The 24,846-nt window shown below is 53.2% G+C and overlaps 1 protein-coding gene across 2 annotated transcripts in view; it reads left to right on the top strand.

The window, feature by feature from the left end:
* The window catches only part of PIK3C2B (phosphatidylinositol-4-phosphate 3-kinase catalytic subunit type 2 beta), a 65,979-nt gene that overhangs the window by 5,969 nt on the left and 35,164 nt on the right, over positions 1 to 24,846 (top strand). Inside the window, exons 2-6 of one of the 2 annotated variants that reach the window (XM_042975689.1) lie at positions 6,706 to 6,808; positions 16,349 to 17,369; positions 21,330 to 21,430; positions 22,029 to 22,183; positions 22,533 to 22,653. In XM_042975689.1, the coding sequence (XP_042831623.1) occupies positions 16,437 to 17,369; positions 21,330 to 21,430; positions 22,029 to 22,183; positions 22,533 to 22,653 (1,310 nt within the window). In that variant the 5' untranslated portion in view covers positions 6,706 to 6,808; positions 16,349 to 16,436. The remainder of the gene's footprint in view (positions 1 to 6,705; positions 6,809 to 16,348; positions 17,370 to 21,329; positions 21,431 to 22,028; positions 22,184 to 22,532; positions 22,654 to 24,846) is intronic. The other variant, XM_042975690.1, reaches the window with a different exon arrangement.

Below are 24,846 nucleotides of genomic sequence, written 5' to 3'. Positions count from 1 at the left end.
TGAACAATGAGTAGAAATTGGGGTGGGGGATGAAGTGAAAGGCAAAGAGGGTGAAGTGAAGGTACTTTAATCTGACCAGAACCATTGAAGGAGTTTACCTTTTATCTTTTATTCACAATGTACCTGATGTTCTCCTCAGTGCACAGCAGTGGAAGAAGACAGACATAGTCCCTGTCCTTCTGGAGTTTGTATTCTGGGAGAATTTAGTTCACTAAGTTCACTAAGTTTAGTTCACTAAACCAAGCTTTTTTATTTTGCTGACAGGGATTCTATGCTGGTATATCAGGGAATTCCTCATAGATAAACTCTGGCGGAACTTAGGGAAAGTTTGAGAAAGACTCTTGTGATAGTCCTATGGGTAACATGGGGTGGAGGCAAGAGGTGGGTTAATTGATGGTTGGTTCCTTGTTCTCCGACAAAAAACATCTTCAGTGCCTCTGTTCATTCATTCTTACATCTATTGATTCATCAACTGAAGGGCAGTATAAATTCGGTATGTACATACGAGTATGGCTTCGGACCCAGATTCCATGGGTTCAAAGCCTAGCTCTCCCTCATACTAGTTGTTTGACTTTGGGAAAGTTACTTGATTTCTCTGTGCTTCTGTTTCCTCGTTTGTAAGATGGGGAAAATAATAGTATGGGGGAGGGTGGTGGGGGGGGGAACAAGCTGTGGTAAAAATGAAATGAGTTCATTAATGAACTATCTAGAATAGGGCCTGATAAATAGTAAGGGCTTAGAAAATGGTGGCGGTTACAATCACATTATCATCCTTCAGGCAAGTTTGTGCTGAACCCTAGGGATACAAACGTAAATTCAATATGGTCCATGACCTTGAGGTAACCACATTGTACTCCAGAAATTACAAGTGAATGCATGAGTTGCTTTATGGAATGGGGTAATCCTATAAACTCGGTATGAGGCAGTTGTCCATGGCTGCCCCAAGAGGTGGTATAATCTGAGGCAGCATTTCATAGAAGTATAGAAGCTAGGACAATAGCGTTTAATATTTTGGGGACTTCTAAATTCCAAGAATCTAATAAATGCAATGGGGTATCAACCCGGAAACGTAAACTACAATTTTGCCTTCCTCATCCAGAATCTCTGATTCTCTAGCAGGGAGGTGTTAAATATTCTCCTCTGGCTTGGTCTGACCACCCTCAGAACACGGTATTTAACAGCTCTGTCCCTAGTGTAAAACGCTGTGCTGAGCATGGTGGGGAAGACAAGATAAATAAGAGGTAATTTTTGTTCTTAAGATTAATGGGCTTATGTCTGTGAAAGTGCTTTGTAACTATAAAGCACCCCCCTGGATAAAAATTATTTTTATTCTAATCACTAGTAGGTATAACACAAAACACTAAATGCCGTGTATATTTAAATTAAAAAAAATTTTTTTTAATGTTTTATTTCTGAGAGAGACAGAGACAGAATGCGGGTGGGTTAGAGGCAGAAAGAGAGGGAGACACAGAATCCGAAGTAGGCTCCAGGCTCTGAGCTGTCAGCACAGAGCCCGACACAGGGCTTGAACTCATGAGCTGTGAGATCATGACCTGAGCCGAAGTCGGACGCTCAACCGACTGAGCCACCCAGGCACCCCTAAATTTTTTTTTAACATTTATTTTTTGAGAGACAGAGAGTGAGTGGGGGTGGGGCAGAGAGAGAGAGAAGGAGACACAGAATCGGAAGCAGGCTCCAGGCTCCAGGCTGCAAGCTGTCAGCACAGGGCCTGATGCGGGGCTCGAACCCACGGACTGCGAGATCATGACCTGAGCCGAAGTCTGACGCTCGTCCCACCAAGCCACCCAGGCGCCCCAATGCTGTGTATATTTAGAGATGTTCAAAAGAGAGCAAAAGTCACTTTCTGTCATAGGAGATGATAGAAGGCTCAAATACAAGGGCAGGTGTTTGTAGAGGGCAAGCCAGAGAGGATTCCAGAAGGCACTAGCGTGACCGAAGATTCATGGGAAAACTTGTGACCCCACGGAATGCTTAATAACCATCAGTATTTGGGGGGCCTGCAGGGAACTGGGCAGGGGCTCAGTGTGGGGAGTCTTGAATGTCCAGTATGAAAGCAGGGAGAGACAGAAACCTTTTCATCAGAAGGATGATATGAACAGAGCCATTGCTCCAGGGTTGTGGCCGTGGAGCAGATGCTTTAGGGGTCAGTGGGGAGACAGAGACGCTTAAGAGGTTGTTTCAATTGTTCGGATAAGAGAAAGAATAATAATCTTTGGTGCTAGGGCACCTAGGTGGCTCAGTCAGTTAAGCGTCTGACTTCGGCTCAGGCCATGATCTCATGGTTCGTGAGTTTGAGCCCCACATCAGGCTCCCTGCTGTCCACACAGACCCTGCTTCAGATCCTCAGTCCCCCTCGCTCTCTGCCCTTCCCCTGTTCGTGCTCTTTTTCTCTCTCTCTCTCAAAAATAAACAAACATTAAACAAATAATTTTTCGTGCCTAATGGGTGCTTTCAGTAGGTTATTTAACTTGAGGAAAGTAATCGGAAGCTTGGAAAGGAATGGACCAGTCTGAGAGAGACTGGAACAGGAAGGCTGGGAGATTTCCTTCACTGGAAATAGACTGGTGGTGGCTCAGTCTGGAAAGAGCACTGGAGCGGGAGTCTGGGACCTGCCTCTAGTTTCTGGTCCCACTTCTGTCACTGACTAGCTGTGTGACTCCAGACAAGGCATTTCTCCTTCTGGTCCTTGGTTCTTTCTCTCTCTCTCTCTTTATGTTTTTATTTGAGTATAGGCGACACACAATGTTATCTTGGTTTCAGGAATACGACTTCTCTGTATGTTACACTGTGCTCACAGGTGCGGCTACCGTCTGTTACCGTGCGATGCTGGTGCAGTATCGTCTGCTAGATTCTCTGTGCTGTGCCTTTTATTCCTGTGACCTACTCATTCCATAACTGGAAGCCCGTATCCCCCACTCCCCTTCTCCCATTTTGACGCTCAGCCTTTGGTCCTCTTATCTGGAAAACGGTGCGTTGTCCTTTGGTTTCCTCTTGTTTATTATTTGCTTGCTTTTGAGGGGCTTGCGACGGTGAAGAAATGCTTTGGGGTGTCGGGGGTGAGGGTGGAGGCGTTGTACCAAGGTAATCACCAAGGTCAGCTTGCCCGTTGGGTAAAATGTGACGTGCCTGGGTCCCATTCTGTGAGATAGGAAAAACGCTATGAGTTTTGGCCTGAAACAGTTTCCAGTTTAATTCCTGATTTTGTCGTTTGCTAGTTGTGTGACCTTGGTGGGGGGGGGGGGCAGTAAATTATTCAGTCCTTTTCCTCTTTTCCGCTTGCCTCATCCATTAAATAAGGATATTAATATCCACACGTAAGGATTGTTGTGAGAATTAAACAAGACAAAACCTCGCACAAAATGCCAGAGGAGAAAAGCAGGTGTATTTCTTTCCTCACTTGACCTTCCCCCACCACTCTGCCTGCCCCCCTCCCTTTCCCTTTCCCCTAAACAAAGTATGACACCTTCCCTCCAGGGAGGACTGGGGACGTATCCCTGGGGATACTAACTTGACAGACTTTGTGATGGTGTTTACATACGTTGGACTGGCATTTCAGCAAGGTGCCTATGGAACCTTAGCCCTAATGGGCCTGCACCCACGGTCACACCCTGGCTACACTTACCCAGCTGCCAGCAGTGTCACCTAATCCCTGCTGAGAATGGTGACTCCTGCTACCCTGGTGCCCTGAGTGAGGGTCACATGGGCAAGGCCCCCATAAAGACGGGGCTGGTGGGATGTTAATGAGCTACGCTGTGCCAGGCTGATCACCCCTCTGTCGAATGTCCCCTTTGCTCAGCGTAGACTGAGGCCCTGCTCTCCGGAGACCTTGGACTCCCTTGGGACCTTCCTGTGCAGAGTGGGGCATGGGAGATGGGAGAAAGGCATCAGGCAGGTACAGAGCAACACCAAATTGTTGTGTCACACACGCACACAGCCTCAGAATGTTAAGGAGACACTGAAAACAAAAGCAGGAGGAATTGGATGGATTGACCAGGGAAGGCTTCTGGGGCTCTTGAGTCAGAGTGGGAAGAGGAGAGAGAGAGAAAGTAGGAAAGAGGAAGGAGCCTCCAGCTGCACCCAGGGCTTTGGAGACCCTAAGAGTCAACCGGGTGGGGAAATAGGGTATGGGGAGTCTATACCAGGCTGTGAGTGCTGATGGGTCCTTCTGAGGACTCTGGAACCTACCGCTGGGACAGGTCTGCGGGGAGACCAGACAGATGTGGGGAGTCCTGGCTGGGATCTGGTACCACCGGACACTGCCTGCTGCCTCCTTCCCAGGCTGCCGTCTCTGTATCCCTTTCCCTGTGGTTTGGGGATTCTGAACACTGGGAGGCCATCTTGGAGAGGGTCTCAATCTTAGTTCCCACTTAGGGCCCAGCATCCTGAGTGGAGTTTCTCCTTTGACCGGGGTAAGCTAGCATCCTTAGTCTCACTTGGGGGTCAGTGTCCTTGGCTGACCCTGAGCAGGATATCCTTCTCAGCTACTGAAGAAGGCCTGGGGGCCTCCTGGGTCAATCTTGGCCAACAATACCCAAGGCCTGGGTTAGGAGGGGTCAGTGACTTAGAGACCAAGGGCCTCACTGAGGGGGACATGAGTTCTGGACAAGGACAAGAGATGCCTAGGCCTCAGGAGCTGAGACCAGGGAGGCCATGAGGAGGCATAGCCACCATCAAGATCCACCCCGCCTACCTATTAATGGGTCATTCCTCCCAGGCCACTGGAAATTTCCCTTTCCACTTCCAGAATGGGTTGGGTTGGGCCCTCCTCTGCTCAGACTCTGCTTTTTTAGATGCAAATGTCCCTGGGTGGGACTAACACCTTGGCCTCTCACACCCCTGTGTAAATTAGTATCAGATGTTTGCTGGTGTTTTGTGTGTGTGTGTGTGTGTGTGTGTGTGTGTGTGTGTGTGTGTGTGTTTCTGGGCTGTAAGATGGGGGCTGCTTGAGAGCGGCACCCCTTTCCTTTCCTACCCTGGTCTGTGGGGACCTCAGGGCCTTTTCAATGCACCCTGAACTTAGGAAATAACTGAGTACCTCTGAGGCCTCCCAGAAGCTAGGTGGCCCTTGGGCGAAGGTCCCCCTGGGCTCAACTGCCTGGAGTCCCCTTCCCTTGCATTCTGGCTCCCTGGTCCCCTCCAGGCCTGCAAGCCTGCCTCCAGTAGGCTGCAATGTGGATGCCGAAGGCCCAGAGCTGCTCCCTGGAGCGGAAAGGTCCTGTTTTCCTTTTTCTTCCGGGTTCACCCTTCCATCTATTTTCTCAGTCGTCTTTGCCAGGGACACTAAGATCATGACCTCTTGGTGTCTAAGTCCACTTCCCCAGGGAGCTGATGAGGGAGTGAGTGAGGTGGAGGGGATGTGCAGGGGGGGGGGGGACCTGGAGGGTGGGAAGGTATGGGGGGTACGCAGGGGCAGATGTGGGTAATTGTGGAAGGTGTGGGGATTGTGCGAGGTACGCGGGGCACAGAGGCGTGTGTGCTTGGGGGAGGGGTATGGCGTATGCATGGAGAGTGGGGGGGGGTACCTGCAGGTGCGTGGGGGAAGGTATGGGTGTGTGTAGGGTGGGGAGGAAGGAGGTGGAAGAGGTAGGTCTTGGGGGGTGAGGGGGTGTGCACAGGGAAGGGAGTGCGTGGTAGTAGCTACGATGGATGTGTGGGGGGACGTGGGGGAAGGTGTGGGGGTACATGCAGTTCATGTGATTACCAAGGCTGTAGGTCCCTGAGAATGACTAGTCTACCAGGGATTTTCTTGATCTGGGGAGTTAGCACGAACTGCAGATACTCTTTCTTACCAGATCACATGTCCAGGTTGCCGTTTTAGGGACTGCGGTGGCAGAGGAGCAGCGGGCAGGGCTTGCGTACCGCGTAGAGCCTTCCCACCGGGATAGAGGAGGGCAGCTTGCCCTGGGCCCGGTGGCATGGTATGGGGCCTGGTCTCCAGCTCCTCAGGTTCCCGAGGAAGACTGGCTCAGCCTTTTTCTGCTTGACTTCCTTTTGGCCTTCCTGCAAGCTGAGCAGGTGGCTCTCAGCCAATGGCAGCCCACCGCCCCCACAGCCTGTCCCTGCCCACTGGCTCCCTCACCCAGGCTTACAGGCAGCCGCCCCCAACCTTCCCACAGACCACACGGGGGCTGGGGCCCCACTTTCTGCACTCTGTGTGTGTGTGATCATTCTGGGGACCGGTCCTCCGAGTCCTTCTCATTCTCATCCTGGGGTTTGGTCCCAGGGGTGTACTTGTGGGGGCGGATAGCACAGGGCTAGGGACAAGATTGTTCCTGAGTATTAGCACCCTATGACCCCCCACGTCGGGTCGGTGGCCCCTTCCCCACCCTGCCACAGATCCAGTATGCGTCCCTGGGGCAAAGTCGCTGACCCTTAGTGGGCCTCAGTCTGCTCATCTCTAATGGTCAAGGGGGCCCTGTTGTGGGGAGATCGCTTCCCTGATGTCTAAGGAAGTTGCTACCAGAAAACCACCAAAGGATTGTTAGAAGTGAATTAATTGGAGATGCTCCTTAAAAATCCAAGCTCTGATCTCCAGCAAAGATGTCCCTCTGGAGATAGTCCCACCGGCATTATTCCGTGCACTCTTCGTTAGTCCGATGCCTCTGCAGTTCCCCGAGCTACACCCCCCTCCCCTTGCCGCGGGCCTGGGCCAAAATCTGAAGTGCTGCTCCTTGCTTCTTGCAGACTCTGATGGGTTAGCCCCGCCCAGCGTGCCCAGCATGTGAGGACTTGGGGCAGCAGCACGGAGCAGTGAGGTGGCCCCACACTGCCTCTCCTCTTCCCTCCGGTGAGTCCTCCAGGCAAAGCAGAGACTCTTTGGTGTGCTGTTTTCCCTCTGGTGCCACGGGCCGTTTGGGAACAGCTGTGACCTGCTTTCTGGATTCTGTTTAATGGGCTGGCCTCCTCCAGGGAGTTTCCCCAGCCTACACAGGAATCCTGGAGAACTGGATTCCAAAGGACTGAGCTGGGGAAGCTGGACTGGAGGTTCAGCTGGAGGTGACAGGTGACAGCAAGGGGCCTTGCAGGAACCCTTGGTTTGCAGGAAGCCAGTGGCCCTGTGTGACAAAGTAAAGGAGGGGGTGGTAGCAAGGATCGTGAGGGCTGCTGTGTCCCCATCCCCCTTTCCACCTGTTTTGTGACATCCTCCTCCCAGAGGGGCTTCCTTTATACTTCGTGGAGTCTCTAATACCCTCAGAGAGATTAAAGGTTCATAGATGTTGGTGTTTGGAAATGTTGGGGTTGTTTTTATGACATGGGATGGGCTGGTGTAAATCTTGTCTGAAACGAACTTCCCTTAGGAATCCCCTCAGCTAGAGGCAAAGCATAAGAGACTCTTAAATACAGAGAACAAACGGAGGGGTGCCGGAGGGGATGGGCTAAATGGGTGATGGGCATTGAGGAGGGCACTTGTTGGGATGAGCACTGGGGTGTTATATGTGAGTGATGAATCACTGAATTCTCCTGAAACCATTATTACACTACATGTTAACTAACTTGGATTTAAATTTAAAAAAAAAAAAAAAAAAAAAAAGGAATCCCCTCAGCTGGAGACCAAGATTAGCACAGGAAGGTCATCCTGGGAGCTCCCCCCCCCCCCATCCTATCCCACTGCCTTTCTCTGGAGGACCAAGGAAGCTGGAAGGGTAATTCTTTTATTTATTTATTTTTTAATGTTTGTTTGTTTATTTTGAGAGAGAGAGGGACCATGAGTGTGTGGTAGGGGCAGAGGGAGAGGGAGAGACAGAATCCCAAACAGGCTCAGTGCTGTCATTCCAGAGCCCGACTTGAACCCTGAGATCATGACCTGAGCCAAAATCAAGAGTCCCAACGCTTAACTGACTGAGCCACCTAGGTGCCCCCTGGAAGAGGAATTCCTTTTTTTTTTTTTTCTTGGTGCAAAAAGGTGATTTTATTAAAGCACAGGAACACGACCCATGGGCAGAAAGAGTTGCCCAGGGATTGTGAGAAGAGACCGCTTATATACTTGGGAGTTGGGGAAAGTAAAGGCATTCTTAACCACATGCTGCTTGGAGGGAACCCAGCTGATCAGAACTAGAAGGGCTGGTTTTTGAGGCTGTGGTGGCTGAGGGCAGGTGGGGGTGGTAGGAAGCAGGAAGTATAGACCAGACAGAGAGGAGATGTGGCCGCTCTGGCTCCAGGGATGGTTCCTGGATTAGAGATCCACACACTGCCAAGACCTCTCTTCCCTCTTTGCCAGGGGTTCCATTCAGGTGGCTGCCAGCTCCTGGCCCCTGATCCACGTCGCCAGCTCTAGGAAGGAAAGTTTTGAGAGGAGCCACGAGTTGCCTGCCCTCTTCCATCCTGACTCTCTTCTTACCCGAGTCCCAAATCTGCAGGGTTTGTGGTAGGAGCTATGATTGCCAGGGATTGTGTGTGTGTGTGTGTGCACGTGTGTGTGCACGTGCGCATAGACTAGCTGCACACGTGGTTTCTGAGCTGGACTAGAGGACTCTTGGACTCCGAATGCAAACAGAGCTCTATCTAACCATGTTGCACAGGCTTCTGGCATCTGTCTCTGCTCTCCTAGGACCCAGAGAACCCTCTACGAACTCCAGTATCAACTTTGGCTTCAAGTTAGTGGAATGTCCAGGGGTAGGCCCAGGGAATCCAGGGATGAAAAATGAAGTTCCAGCAGCAAAGGCTGAATCACGTGGGGCTGCTTTAATTTGGCGCAGAGGATGCTAGAGAGGAGCTGGATGAGTAGGACAAGAGCACAGGCAGCTGTTTTGTGTCTCCCCACATTTGGAACTAAGTGACAGCCACAGAGAGGAAACAGATAGAAAGACCTTGTGGGTGCATGTGACTCCGTGATGGGCCTGACATCAAAGAACCTCGTGGAGCTGTGTACAACCTATAGGCTTACAGTACAGAAGCTGGGATCAGATATACATCTGTTTGAGACCGGGAGCCTGACCTTTTGGATACACCTTCCTGTTGGAGGAGTTGACGCAGGGCATGCTGACATTCCTTCCTAGAACTGGGCCTCTGGAGGTGGGAGTGGGGGGTGGGCAGCAGGCCTGTGGAGTGAGGTGTGGGGGATGGGTCCCTGGCTGGAAAGCCAGTGAGATTTGGGGTACGGATGAGTATGGGTGTTGGGGGGTGGGGAGGGGCAGGGGTCATCTGAATACAAAATTCTGGAAGCCAGAGCTTCTATGTCCATATGGCCTCTAACCCCTTGACCTATTCTGTTCTGAGAGGAGGTGCTGAAGGCCCCTTCCTAGGTAGTCCTAGAACTGAGTCTTCTTCCCTTATTAAAAACTACTAAAAGGTGGGATGCCCAAGGCTGGGGGCTTGAGACCCTTCATATTTTTTACCATCTTGCTCAGTAGCTCTCCATTTTCCCTGCCCAGTGAACATGGGCCAAGACATGCAGTGGTTCCCCGCTTTGTGCCCCAAGGAGGGGGGATTGAATTATTTATGGATATGTCTATCATCTTTGCTAGGTGGCGAGCTCCCCGGAAGTGTGCCACAGCCCTCTGAATACTTCTAGGGCCAGCATGGCACCTGGCGTGTAACCGGTACTCATTGGCCATTGACATTCAATTTCGTGGTTCTGGATGTGAGGAGGTGACCCAGAGCTCACAGGCTGAGCAAAGGCAGAGCAGTTCTAAAAAGGTGCCCTCCAGCCGGGCAGCCCGAAGCCCTCTGCGCGCACAGCTGGTGTCACTGCTGGCTCACTGGCACAGGGACTGAACGGAGGGGAGTGTCCTCTCCTTTGTCTCCACCCTAGGACTCCAGACCATTGTGTAGCTCTGCCCCGACCCCATTTCCTCCCCCGCCGGCCTCCAGCCATCCTTTGGCAGCTGTGTGGACTGTTCGGTGCCTGGTGCTGCTTGGACCCTGGCACCGACCTGCTCAGCCATAAGCACGCCCCTCTTCCTTCACCAGCTGCCTGGTGGGGTCCCTTTTCCCCGCTACCCTCTGGTCTTCCTGGGAGTTCCGAAACCGCGGTCTGTGCGGTCAGCCCTGGCGGCGCGTCTGAATTGCCTAGGGGAGAGGGCTTTGAACTGATCAGAGTCCAGGGATTCACCCTACCGAATCAGATCCCCCCAGAAGAGGGGCCAGGAACCTGTAGGTTTGAAAAACTTCCCAGACGGCAGTTGTGAACATTCCATTGTGGACTATGTATTAGATTAATTTATCGTGTCCACCTTAAATGTTGTGGCTGTGCTAATGGCGTTGTGTTTATATAGGAGAGCGTGCTAGTTGTTTAGAGATTCAGCCTGAAGTATCTGGAGGTGGAGCCCTTGCATCTAACTTTCAAATGGTTAAGCAGAGACGGAGCGCGCAGAGGTGGGGAAGCGTTAACAGCGCATGTAGGTGGCGAAGGGAAACTGGCCGAAAGTGATCTGAAAGATGGACGGGAGCAGGGAACACAGCCATGCCACCGAGGTGTGCAACTGCAGGGGGCGCCATTCACATGGTTCTCTTTGTTGTGGCCCGAGGGTGACATTCACATAGAATACAGTGTGTGGGTGCCCCCCCGCCCCCCGGAGTTGCGTGACACTGTCATACTGGCCCCAGCTGTCTCTTTTTGGATGGGCTACAAAGCCCCGGGCCCTCACCACCCCATGTCTTTCCTGGGACCTACATGGGTTTTTTTCACAGAATCCCTAGTAGCCCTTGGGGACTGAGGGAATAGAGCCGCTTCTGATTTGTCAACCAGCAGAGGCTGGCAGAGAGGGAGCTGAATTGGGGAGGGGGGCGGGGAAGGCAGGAAACCTGAGACTCTGATTGCGAAAATACTTTGTGTATCCCCACCCGTCCCAGAAAATGAAATTTGGGGCTTGACTTCTTAGAGGGGAAGCCAGGTTGCTCTGGCTCCAGGTTGTTAGGACTGTCGCTCCTGTCTTCCCTCCATCCCCCGTCTGGATTTCCCCTATGCCAGGCTACCACTCAATACCTTCACTCCACCTTGGGGTGGGGGGGGGGGGCTCTCCTGGTCCTGCGGGGTCTGCTGCTTGTCCGTCTCCTCCTTCAGATCCCTCAGCATCAGAGTGAGCAGAGCACTGAGCCTTTTAGAAGGGGCAGCTGCCAGTGTGGCCCCGGGCACAAGATCTGTCAGCCGCTGGGCCTCCTCTGCCTGGCTGACAGACAGTCTGGTGGAGTCCTGGCCAGGCACCAGGGGACGGTGGTTAGAGAGGGGTAGCTCGGCTTTCCTCATCTGAATTCCAGTCTTGGAAGAACCTCAGGAGCCAGGCCTGCTGGATCATCTGTGGGTCTGTCTTCTCTTTCCTCCCGGGGCTGGGGCTGTTCCTTAGCTCCGGGATATGGCTTTGGAGTCCGCTGAGAAATTTGACTCAAGGAAACCGATCGGTTCAAGTCAGAGTCCCAGAGCTCGGGAGGTGCTTTGTGCGGTGGTCCCGTCCGTCTGCCCACCTGCCTGTACAGATGCCAAACCTGGCCCAGTTGAGGGGAAACCCAGTCCTGTGTTTGTAGGACCCCAAGGAAGGCTGCCAGCTGCATCCTGATCACTGGTCTTATGTCTAAAAACTCTTCCCACCAGAAAGCTCTGCCCTTACATCCCAGTTCCAGTTGCTTTTCTCGGTGGAAATGAAGTGAATTTGGAACTTAAGGAGCTTGGTGGGGGGGGGGGGGGGGAGGTGACAGATATGTACCTATTTAATTGTGAATAAACTACTTTAAGATTATATTTGAGGTGTGTACAGGGTACTGTTGGGAGCATAAAGAAGGGGCCCTTAGTCCCATCTGGGAGTTCAGAGAAAGCTTCCTGAAGAGTGTGATATCTGGGCAAAGTCTGAGGGGCGAGTTAGAGTCACCCAGGCAGAAAGCGTCAGGAGTTGGGAAGGGCGTACCCAGGGGAAGGACAATGTTGAAAGAAGTCACTGAGGTATTGAGTACGTGGCAAATGAATGGCTGTAGATGAGAGGGAGATGGGGCAGGTGATAAAGGATTTGTAAAGGAAGCGGATAGAGAGCCTTTGAAGGGGTGGAGGCCAGGAGGAGACGATCAGGTTTACCCTTTAGAAAGAGCCCTCTGGCTTTTCTGGGGCGAATGCTTTAAAGCGGGGGCAGATTAGAAGGAAAGGAGAAGGTGACAGTTCAGTGGTGGGCATTCGGGACTCGAGTTATGGGGTGGGCATTGAAACTGGGGGGGGGGGTGAGATACACCTTTAGAACTGCCAGTGAGTGGAACAAATGGGAAGATGAGAAGAGGCGAGGTTGCCTGAGTGTTGCCTGGGTGTTAACAGTGGCTGAGAGTGGAGTCCTGAGCCAACACCAACATTTCAGGGGTGGACAAAGGAAGAGCAGAACAAAGAAGGGAGTGGAGAACAAGAAAAAAAAAAAAATAGGGTCATGGAAGCCAAGGGGTGGAGGGTTTTGGATAGAAGGGAAGGGTCTATAGAGCAAAATGCAGCAGCTATGTCTGGGCAGACAGAAATGCCTGTGGAATTGGATGGCCGGGACATTATTGCTGGGGCAGTTTTTGTGGAAGGATGGGGACAGAAGCCAGATTACAGTGAATTGAAGGGCAAATGGAAATTGGGAAAGTTCGGGTGTCTTCTGAGCTGTTGTATAGCTCAGCCGGGAAGGGAAGGAAGAACAGAGAAGGTATTGGCTGGAGGACAAAATGTCAAGAGAAGGTACTTACGGCGTAGGGTTTGGGGTTTTTTTTTTCATTTTCTTTTTTTAAAAAAATATATTTTTGAGAGAGGGAGAGTTGGAGAGGGGCAGAGAGCGAGGCATACGGAGAATCTGAAGCAGGCTCTGCGCTGACAGCGGAGAGCCCGATGTGGGGCTCAAATTCGTACACCGTGAGATAGTGACCTGAGCTGAGTCAGAGGCTTAACCAACTGAGCCACCCAGGCGCCCCTCATTGTTTCTTTTTAAGGCTAGGAGCAGCCTGAACATGTTAAAGTGCTGAAGAGAGAGACCCCGTTAAGGAAAAGAAGTGAAGATACAGCAGAGGGAAGGGAGGTTCATGGGATTGTGCCTCAGCAGGAGGCAGGAACCCTCTTCCCCTGAGACCAAAAAGGGCAAGAAGGGGAGGCTGAATGCAAGTGTGGATACTTTCATGGGAAGAGAGGCAGGACGTTGAGAGAGATCATTTCCAACGGCCTCAGTTTTCCTCCTCACAGTGGTGCCTGGTGAAGGCAAATCTTGATACTCTCTGGAATAAAAGGCTTGGTCCAGCTTGGAGCATTTATCTGGTATCTCCTGTCTAAAGCACTAGAACCTTCTCCTGGGACCAGTCTCCCAACTCCCAGCAGCTGTGTTCTGGGTATTTCCATCTGTTCATCCAACTCCTCTGAATTTCAAATAGCAAGACTCCCTCTTAGCCTTAGTAGGTAAAAAGTAATCTGTAAGAGGGCGCCTGGGTGGCTCAGTCGGTTAAGCATCCAACTCTTGGTTTCGGCTCAGGTTTTGATCTCATGGTTCATGGGATCAAGCCCTGCGTGGGGCTTTGTGCTGATAGCGAGGAGCCTGCTTGGGATTTTCTCTCTCTCTCTCTCTCTCTCTCTCTCTCCCTCTCCCTCTCTCTCTCTCTCTCTCTCTCTCTTTCTCCCTCTCTCTCTCTCTCTTTCTCCCTCTCTCTTTCTCCCTCTCTCTCTCTCTCTCTTTCTCCCTCTCTCTTTCTCCCTCTCTCTCTCTCTCTCTTTCTCCCTCTCTCTTTCTCCCTCTCTCTTTCTCCCTTTCTCTTTCTCCCTCTCTCTCTCTTTCTCCCTCTCTCTTTCTCCCTCTCTCTCTCTCCCTCTCTCTCTCTCTTTCTCCCTCTCTCTCTCTCTTTCTCCCTCTCTCTCTCTCTCTCCCTCTCTCTCTCTCTCTCCCTCTCTCTCTCTCTCTTTCTCCCTCTCTCTCTCTCTCTTTCTCCCTCTCTCTCTCTCTCTCCCTCTCTCTCTCTCTCTTTCTCCCTCTCTCTCTCTCTCTCTCTCTCTCCCTCTCTCTCTCTCTCTCTCTCTCTCTTTCTCCCTCTCTCTCTCTCTCTTTCTCCCTCTCTCTCTCTCTCTTTCTCCCTCTCTCTCTCTCTCTTTCTCCCTCTCTCTCTCTCTCTTTCTCCCTCTCTCTCTCTCTCTTTCTCCCTCTCTCTCTCTTCCTTCCTTCCCCCCTTCCCGCTCATGCTCTCTCTCTCTCTCTCTCTCAAATAAATAAACTATAAAAAGTGAAGAAAAAAAAAGGTAATCCGTAAGAAGCTGTTGAAGGGTGGGCAAACTCAACAGGCAAAGAGTCACGTCATATGCCCTGGGCTATTCCATCTTTGGGGAACTACTTGTTAAGATTCACTGAGCCAGCCATGGCCTTCAGGTCAGGGTGCTGCACCTGGGCCTGATGGAGGCACCAGGGTCCTAGACAGGCACCTCAGGCCAAGGGATACCTTTGTCCTAACTCGTTTGGGACCTGATGGAATTTGCCACCCAAGTATCTTTCGGAACCTTTTTCCTTTTGACTTTTTCAACTTTCTAATCATAAGGAACAACATGCTCTTGTTTATTACCTGCTGGGTAAAGCAGTGCAACAGAATGAATAATTTTTGATGATTCCATGAAATCATGAAGTTCTTGGCTGCTGGCACTAAGGGTCAGAAGCGGCCACTTCACCTTCACCTCCCCCAACCTAATCCGAAACATATACACACATGTGTCTGTGGTTCTCAGCTTCAGCTGCAGACTAGAATCTCCTGGGGTTTTTAAAAATACCACTGCTCTACCACAGACCGATTAAATTAGAATCTCTTAAGAGAACCGGGTATCAGTACTTTAAAAAAAAAAAAAAAAAGTGCCCCCGGTGTTTTTAATGAGTAACCAGGGTTGAGAACCGTTGGGCCAGGCTAGCCTTGTCATTACAACCATTCAGTGCCATCTTCGTGTCGTGGCTTCTAAAGACAAGGACACTAACAGTGGGGTACATGAAGGGGGCTGCTTGCGGCCAGGGGCAGCTGGCCTGGGGATTCTGCCTTCCTGCCTGGCTTCCTGAGGGCCAAGGAGAATTAATATGGCACACCTATCATCCACCAAGTACCCGGGTCTCACCTGTTGCCAGGCTTTGTTTTACTGCTCATATTGGTGTATTTTGGGAGGACCTTAGTGCAGTCTGAGTAATTATACGGTCTGTTTCATTGGACTCTATTGTACATTTCACTTTATAGCTTTATGGAGGTATATTAGACGTACAATAAACCGTACGTATTTAAAGTGTACAATCTGATAAGTTTCGACGTATTTATATGTCCGTGCAGCTATTACTGCAATTAAGTCCTTGAACATATTTGTCATCCCCCAAAGTTTCCTTTATGCCTCTGTGTCATCTTTCCACTCCTTCCCGGAGAACCGCTGATCTGCTCTCTGTCACCGTAGATAGTTTTCATTTTCCAGAATTTTATATAAATGCAATCCTACATATTCATACTTTTGGGGGGGGGGTCTGGCTTCTTTGACGCAGAATAGTTATTTTGAGATGCATCCATGTCCCTGCACGTGTCGGTAATTTCATTCCTTTTTGCCTCTGAGTTGGTATCATTATGTGCACGTAATCACATTTTTTAATCCATTAGTTCACCTGTTGATGGACCGACCCGGGTTGTTTCCAGCTTGGGGATATGACCAGGCTGCCGTGAATATGCGTATACGAGTCTTTGTATGGACATATGCTTTCATTTTTCTTGGGACGGTAACTAGCAGTGGGATAGTTGAGTCCTGTGGTAGGCGGGTGTTTATCTTCACAAGAGGCTGCCTGTTTTCCAAAGTGGTTGTCCCATTTTTCATTCCCCACCAGCAGTGTCTGAGAGTTGTCCTCTTTAAACGGACCAAAGAGCCCTTGTTTCCATCTTCTCTTGGCTGATGCAAGGCGCTTCCTCCTTTCCTCGGGGCACATGTGAGAGAGAGGAGGGTGGGAGCAAGGGACCACAGATGGAAACGTCTATTGATGAGTGGAAGGGTAGATGTGTTACATAGATAGAGTTGTCTTGGGATCTCTTTTTTTTATTATTATTTTAAATGTTTTATTTATTTTTGAGACAGAGACAGAGCATGAACGGGGGAGGGAAAGAGAAAGAGGGAGACACAGAATCCAAAGCAGGCTCCAGGTTCTGGGCTGTCAGCACAGAGCCTGACGCGGGGCTCGAACTCACGGACCGTGATATCATGACCTGAGCCAAAGTCGGACGCTTAACCGACTGAGCCACCCAGGCGCCCCGGGATCTCTTTTTTCTCTCCGTCTTTTTGTTTCTCCCCATCGGTTACAGGCACGCAAGAAGAAGGCAGTGGCCCAGATGATGTCGCCTAAGTCAGATTATTAAAACAAGTCTTTTTGTGGCTGAATGATTGACATTTTTAACCTCTCACCTGCAGGTGCCGAGACACCATGCCAGAACCCTGCACCCCTGACACTGGCAGGAAGTAGAAGGCTTCCTTGTCTCCTCGGTCACCCGTCCTCACCATGTCTTCGACTCAGGGCAATGGGGAACACTGGAAGTCCCTGGAGTCGGTGGGCATCAGCCGCAAAGAGCTGGCCATGGCCGAAGCCCTGCAGATGGAGTATGATGCACTGTCCCAGCTCCGGCACGACAAGGAGGAGAGCAGAGCCAAGCAGAGCACAGACCCCACTCTCATCAGCTGGGACGAGCCCGTCCTTGACTTCTACAGCAAGCCGGCGGGGAGGCAGAAGGACCTTAAGCTCTTACGCGGTCTTTCTGGCTCTGATCCTACCCTCAATTACAACTCGCTGTCCCCACAGGAAGGGTTATCCAACCACTCTACCTCCCAGGGCTCCCAGCCTGGCCCAGATCCCTGGCCCAAAGGCTCTCTGGCTGGAGACTATCTCTATATTTTTGATGGTTCAGATGAAGGGCTTTCTTTGTCCCCAGGACCGGGAGATATAGATGGCTCTTCCAAGAAACTGTCCCCACCTCCTTTGCCACCCCGAGTCTCTATCTGGGACACCCCTCCCTTGCCTCCCAGAAAGGGGTCTCCCTCATCCTCCAAGATCTCCCAGCCCAATGACGTCAACACTTTTTCTTCGGTCGAGCACCCTCCAGGCAAACTGCTAGGGCGTCGCATCCTAGAAGAGGACGAGGAGCTGGGGGGTGGGGGTCCGGGGCGCCTCCTGGGGCCTGTGGACTATGACGGTATCAATGATGCGATTACACGGCTCAACCTGAAGTCAACCTACGATGCAGAAATGTTGCGTGACACCACCAGGGGCTGGAAGGAGGGCCGGGGGCCCCTGGACTTCGGCAAGGACACTCCCGGAAAACCCGTGGCCCGGAGCAAGACCATGCCCCCTCAGGTGCCGCCCCGAACCTATGCCTCCCGCTATGCCAACCGAAAGAATACGACACCTGGCAAGAACCGCCGGATTTCCGCTGCTCCGGTGAGGACCTTGTTGTGTGCCTTCCGTTCCCCTTCGCAAGTGCCGTTTGGAAACGGAGAGGAGTCCTTTCTTCTTGTTGTTCCAGACCCCAGTCTGCTGCATACTCCCCCTGGTAGTCCTCTCCTCCCCTCTGCCTCTGTCTCCCGGCCCCTGGGCCCTGGCAGGGGAGAGGAAAAGGGACACTAGTAGAGACATGGCTCCTCTTCAGGGCTGAGTTTTGTGCCCAAACAGCCCTTGTGGGGGCAGGTGTTTTGGCATCTCGGTTCCTAGTGTGTAGTCACTTCACGAGGTAAGGACTGAACCAGGCTTAGGGGATTCTTTGTGACCCTGTGGCCGGATGGCCTTGGGGACTGGAGCAAGTTGCTTCTGCTTTCTGACCTGCGGTGCCCAAAACGCTGTGTGGTAATGAGGCTCAGTCACGGCATTAACCAGTGTTTCGTGCTCCCTGGTCACCAGACCCTGGTCCAGACCCCTCAACAACCCTGCCTGATAGTCCAAGGCATGCAGTTCTGGTCTCTCTTGTTTCAAAGCCTGCTGGTACTTGCTCTCTCCCTCTGTCTTTCTCTGTCTCCCTCTGTTCCCCTGTCCCTCTTTCTCTCTCCCCCACCCTCTGCCTCTGCCCCCTCCCGTCTCCCTCCCCCTCCCTCTGTCTCTGCCTCTCTCTCTCTCTCTCTCTCTCAGCTTCTATTTCTTTCTCTCTGTGTCTCTGCCTCTCTCTGTCTCTCTCCTTCTCTCTCTCTTACTCTGGTGAAATATACACAAGATTTACCCATCTTGGCTGATCTGAAGCATCCAGCTCGGTGACATTGACCACATTCGCATTGTTGTGCAGCCATCACCACCGTCCATCTCCTCTCACGGGGAGAATATTTAGCAAACACATGCAGGACGACAGTAACAATTTCGCTTTGACCAGCAGAGTATAAAACAGCACCGTGCCTCCATAGAAGCACAGGTGGGTTCCAGGGCAGCTTTGATCTTTTTTTCTGGCTTAAAAAAGTGTCAGCAGGGGCACGCAGGCAGCTCAGTCGGTTGAGCGTCCAACTCTTGATTTCAGCTCAGGTCTTGATCTGAGGATCATGGGATCGAGCCCTGTGTCTGGCTCCACGCTGAGCACGGAGCCTGCTTAAGGTTCTCTCTCTCTCCCTCTGCCCCTCCCCTCCCGTTCTCACTCTCTCTCTTAATAAAAAAAAAAAAAAAAATGTCAGCAGCAGCATCTCCGTGGGTAGGACCTGAGGCCACTTTGAGTTTCACCCTTGGGTCTGGAAACCCTGGCTGCAGAGGGAGTCAAAAGTTACCTCATAACTGATGGCTTCCGTAGGAACAGCTTTCCACTTCATTCCGTCCCTGTTTCCTCCTTATCCATTGTTTAAGGGACACCGGGGCTTTCCCACCGTGTGTCCCAGTAATTGGGATCCTTCACAGCCTGGGAAAAGCCACGTGGTCCTTCCTTCCTGTGCTTCTGCGAAGAGAGTCCCCCAAAGCAGGATCGGTTTCTGGGACAAGTCATGACTCTGGAGCTCAGGGCTTTTTAAGGGCCCTGCTTGAGAGGTGGGGCGGCTCCTGCTATTTATAGGGACGGGGAGATTCCTGTTCCCAGCTCTGAGTTCCTCACCCAGAGCTGGGCCTGCTCGGAGTCAGGCCGCCCGGGTAGGTGGTCACCTCTGTCGCTCCCTCTCTCTCTCTCTCTCTCGCCTCCCTCCACTGCCTCGTCCTTCCCCCAACCCCTGTGTGTCACCAGGGTCCTGAGAGGGAGCTTGGTGCAAAGTCTCCTTGAAGAAGCTAGTACAGAGCAAGAGGCTCTGGCCAGTTCTTAAGGGGCAAATGCGGCCCTGGGCTTCCCCACCTCAGCTCGGTGCGGGGGCTCATCCCACCGGGAGGGGGGACCCCTTGGACCCGCGGCCTATCCACCGCCCCGCTTCCGCCGGGCTTTCAGACGGAGGGACCCTCCTTATCCCAGGCCTGTGGAGCCAGCTCTGGAAATGGGTGGCTCCAAATGCCAGCCTGGTACCCCCACTGCCAGCCTCTGCCCGGCAGACTCCCCCAGCCAGCATCGGGCGATGCCACCAGGGCCTGCCAGCAGGGCAAACGTAAGTGGCTTTTGTTTTCTTATGGAGCCAGGGAGTGGTACTGAAGGGGCATGAAAATGGCCTTCAGTAGCCACTCTGTTCTCTATCCCCCTCGCCTTCCCCTCCTCTGTCTCTCTGTCTCACTGTCTCTGTCGCTCTCGCTCTCTCACCCTCACTTTTGTGGGTTAATTGCTGACAGTGGTACTATTGTTGTGAGCGGGACACAGGCTGGAACTTGGCAGAGCAAGGGCCTCACATGCCAACTGCCCCCGCTGCCGCCCTCCCCTCCGCACCCCTCCATCCTCACCCTGGGGAGCAAGGCTAATGAGAGGGGTCACTCAGAGGAAACAATTTGGATATTCAAATGAGGAGCTCAGTTGCTGCCATCTGCCCTTAGGGGCGGGGAGGACGTGAGAAGAGCCAGTGGGAGGGTGAGAGGTGAGGCTTTGCTATGTGCACAGGCCTGAGCTCCCCGGAAGCAGCTGTTGGCAGCGGCTGCTTTACCGGATGCAGGCTGGGGCTCCATCTGAGCTGCCATTCCCATGGGGTGGCCTCCCCTGGCAGCTCTGGGCAGGCCCGTCAGGCAGAAACCTGTCATGCCCCAGCTCCCCCCACCACCACCACTTCCTCCTCCCTGGGGCTGGGCTGCAGGCTTCTTTAGGGCTCCTCTTGGTGACTGAAAACAGCCCTGTACCGGGAGGCAGGTTGAGTCTCATCCGAGGGAGAATCCCCACCACCACACTCGGTGTTCTCTCTGATGGGAACCGGGGCCCAGGCGGGCGCCCTGACATTCCAGCCGTTCACGGCCAAAAGGCTCAGGAGCCAGGTTCTCTCCTGCTCAGAAGGCCGCTTTGATGCTTTCTTCCTCAAATAGCATTGACCGAGAAGGCACGTGGGTCTGAGTCACTGCCTCCAACTGAGTGTTCTCGGTCTCTCTCTGCTTTGGGTCCCTGGGGCTCGCTGTCGATGCCGAGGCATTTGCCCGGAGCCGGGCTTCCCCAGGCACCGTTTGGGTAACCCTCTTGCCCTGACCTCTGAGCTGGGACTGGGAAAAGGAGGCTGCCTGCAGAGCTCCCAGCCACACCCGTAGAAGCACCCCCAGAAAGCCAGCCCGGTGACCCAGCAGTGCTGTGCGCTGCCTAACCTGCTTGAGCTTATTAGACACTGCCTCCCCGGAGAGGAGGTTTGGCCACACGCTTGTCCATCCCACCCAGACTTCCAGCCTCAGCCAAGGCTTCCGGGTCTCAAGTAAAAAAAAAAAAATAATAATGTTTATTTTTGAAGGAGAGATACAGAGCACAAGCAGGGGAGGGGCAGAGAAAGAGGGAGACACAGAATCCAAGGCAGGCTCCAGGCTCTGAGCTGTCAGCACAGAGCCCAATGCGGGGCTCGAACTCAAAAACCACGAGATCATGACCTGAACCGAAGTCAGAGGCTTAACCGACTGAGCCACCCAGGCACCCCTCAATTTTTTTTTAAGTTTATTTATTTTGAGAGAGAGAAAGCATGAGTGGGGGAGGGGGAGAGAGAGAGAGAGAGAACGAGAGAGAGAGAACGAACGAACCCCAAGCAGGCTCTGCACTGTCAGTGCAGAACCCAATTCGGGACTCGAACCCATGAACCTTGAGATCATGACCAGGGCCAAAGTCAGATGCTCAACCGACTGAGCCACCCACGTGCCCCAAGGCTCCCTCTTTTCACTTGGCTCTTGGTCTCCTCGGACAGCCGATAAAGAGCTTCCTGGATTTCCCACATTTTCCTGGGGCCCTGAGTGTTCAATGCTTCAAGAGCCTTTATACCCAGAGTTTCAGGGTGCAGATCTGGGAGCAGCCCGCTGGAAGGGAAATGCCCTGAGGCAAAAGGCACTGAGTCGGCTGCTCTTCTCTTAAAGGTGGGCTCCCGGCCCCATGCTGTCACCAATGGCCATGAGTTGTTTGAGGTCTCAGAGGAGAGAGATGAGGAAGTTGCTGCGTTTTGCCACATGCTGGATATGTAAGAGTTAAAGAATGGGGTGTTGGGGAGGGCTCTGGGGGCTGGGGGTGGGGGAGGGCCAGCCCACTCAGAACTTTCTCTGGGAAGGAAAAAGAGCCACATTTAATAAATCTCAATTCATCACTATGGGGTGCTGCCTACAACAGGTGTTTGTGGGCTTTTTGAAATCCTAGAAGTTTCATATTTTGGACAAAGTTTACGAACCCTTGATCCAACAGCCACATTATCCCAAGGGCTTCAGGCTCGGTTGCCCCCAGGAGCAAATGCACCCCAGATGGAGATAAGAATATTACCTGGAGCTAACAGAGAAAGGAAATGGAGCGAGGAGAATTTTTCCCTTGAATTTAGCATGGAAAACTTTGTCACTATAGAACGGTCCCTACCCTCAGCTGGGCTTGGGAAACGTTACGTAACCGTAGCAAATGTGTCAAGAACATGGTTTCCCAGAGCTGCTTCCCCAGTGCCCCCAGCCTGGCCTGCAGACCTGGAGGGACGGAAGGGCCCTTGGCCTCAGGGTGGGAGGGTCCCAGCAGGCCTCTTCTCGACTGCTCTCTTCTGAAGGCACAGCGAGGGTCCTTCTCCCTCTCTTCCTGCACAGCCTTCGATCTGGCTCTGACATCCAAGACTACTCCCTCACCGGATATGTCTGGAGTGCTGTCACCCCCAGCCCCGAGCACCTTGGGGATGAAGTCAACCTGAAGGTGACCGTGTTGTGTGACAGCCTACGGGAGCCACTCACTTTTACCTGCAACTGTAAGCGGGGGAGGGGGTATGAGCATCCCTTGAGGTGGGGCAGGGATGACTGTGGTTTGGACCGTAGGATCCTTGGACCTCAATTCCCACCCCACCTGTGGCTCCAGTGAGGGGCAGTGGGGAGGCTCCTCTGGGGGACTGGCTCAGGGGCGACCTTTTTGGGGCCACGGTCACTTTCTCCAAGCCCGAATTATGTGTTTGCCTGCTTCATCGTGGTAGCAGTGGTGCTAGAGAATGCTTAGCCAGGAATGTGGTGGGGGGCGGCGGGGAGGTCAGGAGGGGGACCCTGAGCCCCGCCTGCCCCGGCACCCCGCCCCCCATCATGGCTCCCCTGCCCTACCCCTTCCAGGTTCTTCCACGGTAGACTTGCTCATCCACCAGACCCTGTGCTACACCCATGACGAACTGAGAGATGTGGACGTGGGGGACTTTGTGCTGAAGCCCTGTGGGCTGGAGGAGTTCCTGCAGAAGTGAGTGAATCTGGGGGGGAAGGGGGCAAGGAGTGTGGGTAGGAAATGGCACCTGCCTTCTGGGCGGTAGGGTTTTGAGGGGGCTTCCTCGGGGTGGTGCTGGGCTCACAGCCCCAGGCCGGCAGCTCCTCCCTGATCCCGCTGCTGCTTTCTGGGCACACTCGCAGCCACGTCGCACTTTCCCCAGCGCTCTGTCTTCCAGCAGGGCTGGCCTGCTTCTGAGCCAAGTCTGCTGCGGAAAGAGCTCGGAGCTGGAAGCAGGCAAAGACTAGGTCATATCTGCTTGCAGACATCTGCGTGTGGAGAGAGGCGTGCGGGGGGCTGCTCCTCTTAGGTTGTGCGGTCTCTTTACGGTAGATGGAGGACTGGGCAGAAGTGCCCTTGTGGAACCTGGGGGAGAAATTACAGTTGCTTCCTCCTCGCCCTGCCCCTGCCAACGAGCCTTTCCCCCTTGGCATGTGCAGCTGGTTATCCTCCTCACCAGAGGCTCGCCTCCAGCTCCTCTCCATCCAGTGCCCCCTGCAGCAGGCGGCCTCCCTGGAAAGTCTGATGTGGACCAGCTGCAGCCATCCCCTTCCGCTGCCCCGGGGCTCTGGGTGCCCCGGGCGGGAGGAGAGGGTGTGCACCCTTCAGATGGTGCTGTAACATCGGCCGGAAGGCAGCAGATAAGGAAAACAGAGATCTGCTTTCCTCCCCAAGCTTCTGGGGGTGCCCACTGTCCAGTACCCCTGACCGCTTGGAGAGAGCCCCCTGGCCTGTACCCCTGACCGCTTGGAGAAAGCAAGCGTCAGCAGTGGGAAGGGAGGGGCCCGGATGTCAGCTCTTAGTGCCACCACTTGTACGCTCTCTCTCTCTCCTACATCCAGGTCTAGATGCAACGGTGCTTGACCATTGACTAGAGCAGTCCTTGGCTGGTTTCTCCCACCTTGAGAATATTGGGGGACCTTTCTGGAACACTGAGGGAAAGCAGGGGCAGGGCCCTGCATGGCGCAACTCCAGGAACACTGTTCAAGTGTGTTCCATGGGCACTTGCTTTCCCTAGAAGAATAAGAAGGGGTCCCAGACTCAGGGTCTCCTGGCAGAGAGCACCCCAGGCACTGTCGTAAGGGACAAGGGACATCATGGATCACACCGATCTGGCTGGTTTGGGTTCTAGCTTGCCACCTACTAGTTGTAAGACCCTGATCCTCAATTTCTTCCCTTAAATGTGATAAGGACTGAGTGTGAGAATGACCCAAGGAGCAGGGAAGGACCAGCCCAAAGACCGGAAAGCGTGAGGATTCAGATCAGCTGAATACTCTTATTTCCCCTGCAGTTCGCCTAGTCCTTGAGCCCTCAGGGCTGAAGGTGGTAGATAAGCTGTGAGGTTCTGACTTCCTGTCAGGACCTAGCTGGAGTGTTCAGTGTGATGGGTGGGTGGATGGGTGGTCCTGGGGTCACGCCCCTCCCACTCTTAACTTGAATGCATCCAGAGGAAGGCCTTCCACAGAGAAGGTCAGTCAAGTCCCCAGAGGAGCCCAGTGTCCTTGACTCTTGTTCGAGAAGCCCCCCCCCCCCTTTTCCACTGAGGCTCTTTCTTCCCCACCCAACAGGAAAGCCTAGAAGACCCTGAGCACAAGACGCTGCCTTGGGTGGGGGTGAAGACACTTTGGGGGTTCCAGAAAGTGGCTAGCTCCCAAGGAAGCCCTGTGGTTTCCTACCCTTGCCGAGCAGGGCCTGATGTAAAGGGGGCGTGGTGGGTCCAGGATGCAGGCTGCTCTCAGATAAGAACCTTGAGACAGTCCCAGGGGAGGGCTGGGTTTCCTGCCACCTCCCCCATCCCCAACCACACTCTTCCTTCCTCCAAGGGCACTCCCTCCAGACCTGCCCCCTGCCCAGCCTCTCCACCCCCAGGGTTTAGCCACGGCTCAGCCTTGGCAGGTTGGGGCCTGGATCCGAGGCTTGGCCCCTCAGGATGTGGAGAACCCCTTAAGTCCTAGCTGGACCCAGACTGGTCTCTCAGGCTGGCACCGCTTAGGCTTCTGCACATACTCCTCCCCTTTGCTCCTCTCCTCTCCCCTCCATTTCTGGCCTAGATTCCCAGCTCTGCTGAGGAAGGAAGTCCCTTTCCGGCTTCTGTTACCCAGCTGCTGGGACCCGGCCCAGGCCTGCAGGGCTGGCCTGCGGGACACTCATTCTGCCCCTTCTCTTGGG

Source organism: Panthera tigris, chromosome F3 (assembly GCF_018350195.1).
Source record: "Panthera tigris isolate Pti1 chromosome F3, P.tigris_Pti1_mat1.1, whole genome shotgun sequence".
In the NCBI taxonomy this organism is placed as follows: domain Eukaryota; kingdom Metazoa; phylum Chordata; class Mammalia; order Carnivora; family Felidae; genus Panthera; species Panthera tigris.
Note: the sequence above shows the minus strand (reverse complement) of the source record. Positions and strands in the feature narration are given on the sequence as shown.